Raw genomic sequence first — 10,546 nt, forward strand, 5'->3', positions numbered from 1 at the left:
CTGGAGTGCAATGGCGCGATCTCGGCTCACCGCAACCTCCGCCTCCCGGGTTCAGGCAATTCTCCTGCCCCAGCCTCCTGAGTCGCTGGGATTACAGGCACACGCCACCATGCCCAGCTAATTTTTTGTACTTTTAGTAGAGACGGGGTTTCATCATGTTGACCAGGATGGTCTCGATCTCTTGACCTCGTGATCCACCCGCCTCGGCCTCCCAAAGTGCTGGGATTACAGGCTTGAGCCACCGCGCCCGGCCTTATTTCTGTTGTTTTAAGCTGCCAAGTTTGTGGTACTTTGTTGTGGCAACCTTAGGACACTAATACATCCTCTTTTACAGGTAATTCCTAGTAAGTAAGAAGAGGGTGATTGAAAAAAAATATTTTTCATAGCTACCTAGCATTGAATATACATGTTTAAAAGGCATATTGTGCATCTGAGAAAAAAAACTGGAAAGAAGTAACATCAAAATGGTTCTCTTTGGGGCCTGGGAGCTGTGGCTCATGCCTGTAATCCCAGCAGGAGCTAAGGCAGGAGGCAGGAGCATCACTTTGAACTCAAGAGTTGGGGACCAGCCTGGGCGACATGATGAAACCCAGTCTCTACAAAAATATAAAAAAATTAACCCTGTGTTGGTGGCTGGCACCTGTAGTCCCAGCTATGCAGGAGGCTGAGGTTGTAGAATCGCTTGAGCCCAGGAAGTGGAGGTTGCAGTGAGCTGAGATTGCATCCCTGCACTCCAGTCTGGGTGACAGAGAAAGACTTCATCCCAAAGAAAAAAAAACTCTCTGAAGATAAATTAGAGGCGGTTTTAATTTTTTGTTATACTTTTCTGTTATATTCTAAATTATCTGCACTAACTTGTGTAACTTTATAAACTGAAATATAAACTATTTAAACATCTCTTATTACAGGACCTATAAAGTCATCTGTCTGAGATTCTCATAATGGCAATTATCTTTATATATTTCAGTGATTATGGGCTTTATATTTAAATTTTATTTGATAAACATTCATAGTTATCCTACAAAAAAATCTTTTGACAGCTGGGCGCGGTGGCTCACGCCTGTAATCCTAGCACTTTGGGAGGTCAAGATGGGCAGATCACCTGAGGTCAGGAGTTCAAGACCAGACTGGCCAACATGGTGAAACCCTATCTCTATTAAAAAAAAAAAAAAAGTTGGGCGTGAAAAAAAAGGGAAAAAAAAAGCTTTTTAGGCAAATCAATGGCAACTTTTATTTTTTTTAACTACACAAGAATTTTTCTCTTTCCCTGCAATCAAAATAGTTGAGCTGAAGAAAACAACTAGGATCTTTTTGCTTCTGTTTTACATATAGTTAAAGAACCTTGCTAGTGATGTATTATTAAAGAAGGAAAGAAGGAGGAAGAATGGAAGCGAAGGGGGAGGAAGGAAGAGGGAAGGAAGTGAGAGGGGCAGAGAGAGGAGTAAAAAAAAGGAAGAATGGAGAATTGTCATTACTTACCATAACCATTTTGCCATCCTTAATTTCCCTTACAAAATTTGTTTCTTTGCCATCCCATTTCTGTACATGAACAAGTTTGTCTCCATCCAGGCTAACAACAGACTGAGACCAACAACAAAATGCAGAATATAGCAATAAATACAATTCACATTTCTGATAAGGAAGACAAATGATATGATTTTTGAAAGAGTTGTATAATTGAATAAATCATGATCAATTAATTATCCTATTGTTAGCTCTACTCCTAGATTTTCTATTATATAAATTTGAATAATTAATAATTTAACACGTATACCTCTAAATACGAAAATTTAATATATTAAAAACAAAAATCCTAAACTAGTGCTTTGCAACTAGTTGTCCTTCTAAAGAAAGCCTTAGAATGAGGCAAACTGTCCATTTAGTCAATCTGAGGCAACCTGAGGAATGAAACAAAATGCGATATCTTGCAAACAAACACGATTCAATACTTTCTGAAAGACAAGTTTGATATAAAATGTGAGCACTATATAGTAAAAGACAAATACAATTGAGATTTATGCTATAGCAAGTATCCACTGTTCAAAACATAACATATGCACACTAAATTAACTTTCGTGTATTTCTCCTTGAAATACTGAAAATATTCTACGCTTTCCAACATCTTAAAAAAAAAAACATGCATTGGAAATCTTAATCTTTATTCCCCGTTCCCCATCCCCACTCTGGGGAAGAAGCAGTTTCTCACCTTACAGTTTCTATCATCTGCAGTGGTTTCATCAAACTCTTCTCCCAGGTGGAAACTAATCTCCGTGTTCTTGAATGTGCTGAGAGTCCTGATGACCACTTTGTCTCCTTCCTGACTGATAATTACTGTAGGTTTGGTCACATTTCCCACCTGCCTAGTGGCAAAGCCCACACCTAAAATAGCAAAGAGAACAGTACAGTCTGTAGCAACTTACAAAATAACTCACAAAGCAAGACTCTGCTTTCTGATTTTGGAATACTGGTTCTAAAGTGTAAGTTTCATTAGAGCACGATTAGCCCATTAATCATGTAAAACACTACTGCGATAATAAGGGGGTGCAGAAGAAAAACCAAAACAGAGAAGCTTCACATTCTCCATGGAATAGCAAATGTTCTGTTTCTGAGGGTGGTGGGGCTGGGTAAGAAGGCAAGCAAGAGCTGCATTAAAAATTCATTCAGTGGAAAATGCATAGCCTAGCATCTGATCAGGACAATGCGATCTGTCTTTGTCTCTTGCTGACCTGATCAGTGAAAAATGGAATCTGCAAGTATCTGAAGCAGCACGTTAAGAAGAAAACAATTGGTCTCATTGTTACCTACCTAGCGCCTTCATGTACTCATCGAAGTTCTGACTGTCTGTCAGTTTCCAGGTAGCACAGAAAGCCTCCACCATCCTTGCCCCTTCCCCTCTTTAAGACAAGAGCGAGGATCTTCTGGTCTAATTGCCACTGCAGTTCGGAAGACCCTTTACACATCGGCGAGCAGATCCTGCCTTTTTATTTGGAAAGAGGGTGGGCAAAAATCCAATGATTTGAATTGCAAACACACCCCTCCAGTGTCCCTCTTTCCAAGAGGCTGCCACAGAGGGCGGAGAAGGGAAGGAGCGCTCGAGTGAGGCTCCAATCCTCTTTGTGATTGGCTCAGGCCACTGGGTTAGCGGAGTAGGTCGAGTTCCTCCCAATCCCTACACTACAGCCCTTCTGCCTGAGAAGGCTCTGCAGGGATTCAATGGGGCTGGAGGCAGGGAACGGGAAAATGAGAGGAGGTCTTTCAGGTTCAGTGAGAAAAAACTTGGCAAAGGCAGTCTCAGACTGCAAGGAAAGAAAAAAGATGCACAATGGGGCATTCAGATTGATTTCCGTTAATGGCAAAGCTGGTTACAAATGAGGACCCCCTTAAAGAAAACCACTGAAACGCCAGACTTTGCAGACAAAGGAGGCTGAATAGTGTGTGTTATTTTCTCTCATAGTTACAGGGAGAGCAAAATGCAGGCTAGAGTAAGCCAAACTGAAAAAGAGGAGGGGGAGGAGGTGTAAATGCCTTCCCTAGATATACTGCTTGAAGGCTACTCTGATTGTCAATGAGGAAGCAAACTAATTTGCGTCCCTTCCCAACGCACAAGGAGAGAATGTAAAGATCCCATTGTCCTTTCTAAAAATGTGAGAACGAGACTGAGTTGGAAAAGGGACCTAAGAAGAGTATGGTTGGGATTTACTAATGAGGTACAAAAAAAAAAAAAAAAAAAAGAATACTCTTTTTCCCCACTCCTTGAATAGATTACAGAGTCCATGTGGAAAAACTGGACAGATTATTTAGTAAGATTTTCAATTACCTGCACTCTAGGACCCTTTTGATTTCCTGAGGCCACATCTACCTAAAAAAAATCTGTGTATATTGTTCATTTGTTGAGAGTTACTGATGGGGAAGAGCAGGAACTGGAGGAGCGGTGGGAATCAGAAGAGTTTTGGCTTCAGTTTGCCCTAGTTCAGGGTACCCCAAGAATAGCAAATACCTTCAGGGTTCTAAGTACAGTATTTAAAGGAAGTCTCTGAAATTCCCCTTCACCCAAAGAGATTTTTCCTGCCTTACCAGTGCAGACCAGCAATGAAAGCAGCTTACCTGCCTCTCCTGAGGACAGAGCAGGCGAATCCGGCTTGGAATTCCCTGCTCTTCTCTCTCTTCTTCCAGTTAAACTGCAGCCCAGCGCATTTCTACCCAGTCCACACCAAATCCAACAGAGAATGCTCTTAAGGCCTCTTATCCTAACTGTGGGGCTGCATGATTGATTCTTCTTTGGTGTCTCAAAGGTGCTTATTTATCATAAACTGTAGGCTTTCTTCACATCTGCTTTTCTTAAAATTTTCACTTTATTTGTGAATGACACCACCATGCACCCAACTGTACAAGCCAGAGACCTCTGAATCATTTCTAATACTTTACCTCTAAAATCCAACTTGATGTCAAGGCCTATCTCTTTTGCTTTGTTAACAGAACTCTGTAAAATATTTTACAGAGGTTGACTCTGAAGCAATGTGAGTAACTGAGGCCCAGGAAAAACACAGACCCAAGAAGCCTTAAGAAAGTGGTCCCGAGGCGGTCAGATTACAGTTTGGTTTTACACATTTTAGGCAAGCAGGAAGTGCAGTCAAAAGCATAAATCAATACATGGAAGGCATACGTTGGTTCAGCTCAAAAAGCCAGGATATCTTGAAAATGGGGGCTTACCGGTTATGGATGGATTCAGAGATTCTTTAATTTGCAGTTGGTTAAAGGAGTAAGGCTCTGTCTGAAACTGGAGTCCACACAAAGAAATTTTTTTTTTTTTTTTTGAGACAGGGTCTTGCTCTGTTCACCCAGGCTGGAGTGCAGTCTTCCTGGCACGATCTCAGCTCACTGCAACCTCCATGCCTCAAGTGATCCTCCCATCTCAGCCCTCTGTGTAGTTGAGACCACAAGCATGTACCAACACAACTGACTAATTTTTTTTTTATTTTTAGTAGAGTTAAGGTCTTGCCATGTTGCCCAGGCTGCACATAAAGAAATGTTTTAAATTGACATAAGGATGCTATGTAGCAAGATGAATGGCCTATCTCTTGCCTTCCATTGACTTAGTTCTTGTTGATAGTTTGGTATATTAGTGCCTGAGTCTGTTTTGTCAGTTTTATAATCTCTATTTTAACTTGAATACCTGTCAGTTGTGTCTAAACTCCAAAAGTTCAGAAGCACGTCCGACTTCCCTTCCTTTTATGGCCGGGAATTCACTTTTTAAGGTTTTTTTTGTGGGGAATCCCTTGGCCAAGAGGGAGTCTGCTCGGTATGTGGGAGTGCTTCGGATTTTATTTTCAGTTTACAGCTAAAATTCAGATGACTGTTTCATCTATACAAACTATTTCTCTAGTAAAGATTCTCAAACTGAGTTGTTTTGATTATTTCTGTATGTTTCATCTAATAAAACACGTTTAAAGTGGTAGAATGTTTAAGTATTATTCTAAAACATAATAAATCATTTCCTTTTTGTATTCTAAGAACATAAAACTGTTGAGAGAAGGAATTATGTATTAGACATCTTCATCTTAGCCCCTTATAGATCACAAGTGCTGAAATATTTGTCCATATTCATTTATTTCTTCCACTTTCTAAACAATATGAGATGATGCCATATTTATTCGTAGAACATTTATTCCTGTAATTCTGATTTCTTTCCCATTTATTTCTTCCACTATCTAAAGAGTATGAGATGATGACATATTTATTGGTAGAGCATATATTCCTGTAATTCTGATTCCTTTAAACCTTATCAAAAACATGAAAGTCCCACAATTTAGAGGCAGGTTTTTTTGTTGTTGTTGCATATTAATCTTGTAATAGGTAGAAAAGTATACATGTTGCAGTATAGATACCTGTAATAGAAATTTTAGAAAAAGCCAATTGACTATTTTTTAATCAATCATTTATGGATACATAATAGTTGTGGATATTTATCAGATACATATGATGTTTGGATACAAGCTTATATGAGTAATGATTGAATCTGGGTAATGATGATATTTATCACCTTATTCATCATTTCTTTTTGTTGCGAACATTCCAAATCTTCTTTTCTAGCTATTTTGAGAAACGCTATAAATTATTGTTAACCATAGTAAACCTGTTGTGGTATCAAGGGCTAGAACTTATTCATTCCACCTGTGTTTTTGTACCCATTAACCATTCTCTCTTCATCCCGCGTTTCTGACTACATTTCCCAGCCTCTTGTAACCACCATTCTGTTCACTACCTTCATGAGATTAACTTTTTTAGCTCCCAGGTATGAGTTAAAACATGCGATAGTTTTCTTTCTCTCTTTGGCTTATTTCAAAAAATGTCCTCCAGCTCCATCCATGTTGTGGCAAATGACAAGATTTCATTCTCTTTTTTATGGTTGCATAATATTTCATTTTGTATATATACCACATTATCTTTATCCATTGATGAACACAGGTTGATTCCAAATCTTGGCCATTGGAACTAGTGCTGCAATAAACATGGAAGCATAGATACCTCTTTGAGATACTGATTTTCTGTCTTTTGGATATATACACCACTGGGGGATTATTGGATCATATGATACTTCTATTTTAAGTTTTTGGAGGAAACTCCATACTGTTTTCTATAATGACTGTACTGGTCTACATTCCCAACAACAGTGTATGAGCATTGCCCCTTTATCAGCATTCTTACTATCTTTTTGATAATAGCCATTTTAACTGGGATAAGGTGATAATCTCATTGTGGTTTTCGTTTGTGTTTCCCTAATAGTTAGTGATGTTGAGTATTTTTCATATGCCTGTTCATTTTTATATCTTCTTTGAGAAATGTCTATTCAGAACTTTTGCCAAATTTTAATCAGATTATTTGATTATTATTATTATTTTTTGGCTATTGAGTCATTTGAATCCCTTCTTCCCTTGTTGGATGGATAGCTTCCATGTATTTTCTTCCATTCTGTAAGTTTTCTTTTCACTTTGTTTATTGTTTGCATATTTATTTGTTGTTGTGCAGAGCTTTTTTTTTTTTTTGAGGTGGAGTTTCACTCTTGTTACCCAGGCTGGAGTGCAAAGGCACCATCTCGGCTCACCGCAATCTCTGCCTCCCGGGTTCAAGCACTTCTCCCGCCTCAGCCTCCCGAGTAACTGGGACTACAGACGTGCGCCACCATGCCCAGCTAATTTTTGTATTTTTAGTAGACATGGGGTTTCACCATGTTGACCAGGATGGTCTTGATCTCTTGACCTCGTGATCCACTTGCCTCGGCCTCCCAAAGTGCTGGGATTATAGGCGTGAGCCACCATGCCCAGCCTGTGCAGAGCTTTTTAACTTGATACAATCCTATTTGTCAATTTTTGCTTTGGTTGCCTGTGCTTTAGAGGTCTTACTAAAAAATCTGTATCAAACCAACATCCTGAAGTGTTTTATCAATGTTTTCTCGTAATAGTTTCATAGTTTCAGATCTTACACATAAAGCTATCATCCATTTTAATTTGATTTTCATATACAGTGACAGATAAGGGTCTAGTTTTATTATTCTGTATATGGTTATCCAGTTTTTCCAACACCATTTATCGAAACGACCATTCTTTCCACAGTGTATGTTGTTGACACCTTTGTTGAAAATAAGTTAGCTGTTAATACAGAAACTTATTTCTGTTTCTCTATTAAGTTCCATTGGTCTATGTGTCTGTTTTTATGCCAGTACCATGGATTTTTTGTTACTATAGCTTTGTAGTATATTTTGAAGTCAGGTAGTGTGATGCTTCTATGTGTTCTTTTTGCTTTGTTCTTTTTACTTAGGATAGCTTTGGCTATTTGGAGTCTTTTGTAATTCCATATGAATTTTAGGAATTTTTTTCTGTGAAGAATGCCATTGGTCTGAAACAAGCACTAAATAATGAAAGGAACAACCAGTACCAGAAAAAAAAAAAAAAAAAAGAATGCTATTAGTATTTCAATAGAGAGTGCATTAAATCTGTAGATCATTTTGGGTAGTATGAACAATTTAACGATATTATTTTTCCAATTCATGAACATGCAATGTCTTTCCATTTCATGGGTGTTCTTTTTACATTTTCTTTCATTAATATTTTATGGTTTTCACTGTAGGTATCCTTCACCTTTTTGATTAAGTGTATTCCTAGGTATTTGTTTATTGTAGCTATTATAGATGGGATGGCCGTCTTGATATCTTTTTTAGATTGTTCATTGTTGTCATATAGAAATGCTACTAATTTTGTATGTTGATTTTGTATCCTGCAACTTTACTGAATTTATCAGTTCTAATCTTATTTTATTTATTTATTTTTTTTGGCAGAGTCTTTCGGTTTTTCTAAACATAAGATCATGTCATCAACAAACAAGAACAACTTGACTTCTTCCTTTGCAGTTTGGATGCCCTTTCTTTCTTTCTCTTGTCTAATTGCCCTGGTTAGGACTTCCAATACTATGTTGAATCTTCACTTGACTGTTTTGTAACTCCATACGCTGACACTGACGCTGACGCATTTGACTTAGTTTACATTTTTCAGAATATAATGGCTATGTACCTAACAAGGGTTGCTTTCAAATAGTAGCTTATTTGCTCTAATTATTGAGGAGTTTAATAGAAGATAAAATGAAAGAATAGAGACTGTGTTGTGCTAAAGATTTAACATTTAACAAACAAGTCTTTTTCCAATATTTCTTTTTTCTTTTTCTTTTTTTTTTTCGGTCAGGCAGGGTCTATCTCTATTGCCCAGGCTGGAGTGCAGTGGCGTGATCTGGGCTCACAGCAACCTCCACATTCCAGGTCCTAGCAATTCTCCTGCCTCAGACTCTGGAGTAGTTGGGATTACAGGCGTGCACCACCACGCCCAGCTAATTTTTGTATTTTCTTTTTTCAAGACTGAGTCTCGCTCTTTTGCCCAGGCTGGAGTGCTGTGGCACCATCTCAGCTCACTGAAACCTCTGCCTCCCAGGTTCAAGCGATTCTCCTGCCTCAGCCTCCTGAGTAGCTGGGATTACAGGTCCACACCACCATGCCCGGCTAATTTTTGTATTTTTAGTACAGACTGGGTTTCACCATATTGGTCAGGCTGGTCTTGAACTCCTGACCTCATGATCCACTTGCCTCAGCCTCCCAAAGTGCTGGGACTACAGGCGTAAGCCACCTCGCCCAGCCTGATTTTTTTATTTTTAGTAGAGATGGCGTTTTACTGTATTGGCTAGGCTGATCTCAAATCCCAACCTCAAGTGATCCACCCACCTGGGCCTCCCAAATTGTTGGGATTACAGGTGTGAGCCACCGCACTCGGCCTTTTCCAGGCTTTCTAAACCTGGGAGCAATTTATGATTTTGCTCCAGCCTTTATCATACAAATGCATCTACAGTCTTGTAAGGGAAAAATATGACAGATTGACTCCTCACTCTGAGTTGTTACCTTTATTTATTAACTAATGGCCCTAAAGGTAAAGAATTCATTTTAAAGACTTAAAAAAAAAACAAAACAGTGAAATAAAAGAAACAGTAGTTGCTTTAGGAGATCCTGGCAGAACCTTCACGTGAGGCTAAATCTCCTGGCCTAGCTTTACAACAATTTTTCCTTTTTAAGAAAATAGAAGGTGTTAATAAAGTTTTAACATTGTTTTGAGCAAAGTAAGCTAACCAAGGTTATGACATTATTTCTTGTATGATATCCAAGGTTATGCAGCAGCAAAAATTAGATAGCATTTAAAGTACTTGCTGCTTGAGGTTCTTTTTGTTACCAAATTACACAGAATAAAATAGTAATTGAATATCTCTGTAGCTGGAAATGAAATGTAATTACACAATGAAGGCACCATTGGCCCACAGTCTCTCCCATAACAGGTAATGCTGGGCAAGGTGTCAGAGCCCTGGCCTTGGAAAGTGGTCAGCTGAAGGGTTGGCAAGGAGAATATATAGGTGACAGTCTAGATTTAAAAAAGGAAAGTTTTATTAGCTAGGAAGAATGCTGCAGAAGAGTGCAATGGGATGCCTCACTAAAAGAGGACTGAGTGCTCAGCAATGGATTTTTCCTTAGGAGTATTTATGGTCCTTAAAGCAGGAACTTAAAGGTAATTTAGATCATGTCAGCCTCTTAGGTCATGATAAATGATTATGTTTGTAGACAGTTGGGTGCTTTAACGTCAGCAAAGATTGCGCTGAGTTTTGATTTGCAGGTATTCCGACAATGTATAGAAATTCTAGATACTTGCAAGTTTTTGGGAAAGAAACCTGGAACCAGATGCCTGGTTTAGATAGTAGGGAAGTCTAATTACTTCTGAATTCCTCTGATAAAGAGTTTTGCCTCTGGATGATCTGCTTGATGGTCACCATGTGATCTTTGCTCTCCTCAGGAAGATCAGACAAACTTTTTTCTGAAGCAATGGTATAGACATTCCCTAGGGCCTTACCTGTCTGTTCATGTATACACATTTTATCATGCCTACCCTTACCAAGCAACCAGCTAAGCCAGCTCCTGCACAGGAAGATGAGGATTCCAATCTTTAAGGAAGAGCTGGCCGGGCGC

The 10,546-nt window shown here is 38.8% G+C and overlaps 1 protein-coding gene across 2 annotated transcripts in view; it reads right to left on the minus strand.

The window, feature by feature from the left end:
- FABP7 (fatty acid binding protein 7) overlaps positions 1-3,191 on the minus strand; it is a 5,167-nt gene extending 1,976 nt beyond the window's left edge. The window contains exons 1-3 of one of the 2 annotated variants that reach the window (XM_032274896.1): positions 2,806-3,191; positions 2,207-2,379; positions 1,480-1,581 (exon numbers count right to left, since the gene is read on the minus strand). In XM_032274896.1, the coding sequence (XP_032130787.1) occupies positions 1,480-1,581; positions 2,207-2,379; positions 2,806-2,878 (348 nt within the window). In that variant the 5' untranslated portion in view covers positions 2,879-3,191. Of the gene's footprint in view, positions 1-1,344; positions 1,582-2,206; positions 2,380-2,805 lie in introns of those variants that run through there. The other variant, XM_032274895.1, reaches the window with a different exon arrangement.
- Positions 3,192-10,546: the final 7,355 nt, after the last annotated feature.

This window comes from Sapajus apella, unplaced genomic scaffold (assembly GCF_009761245.1).
Source record: "Sapajus apella isolate SASKATOON/1434 unplaced genomic scaffold, GSC_monkey_1.0 scaffold6, whole genome shotgun sequence".
Taxonomy (NCBI): Eukaryota; Metazoa; Chordata; class Mammalia; order Primates; family Cebidae; genus Sapajus; species Sapajus apella.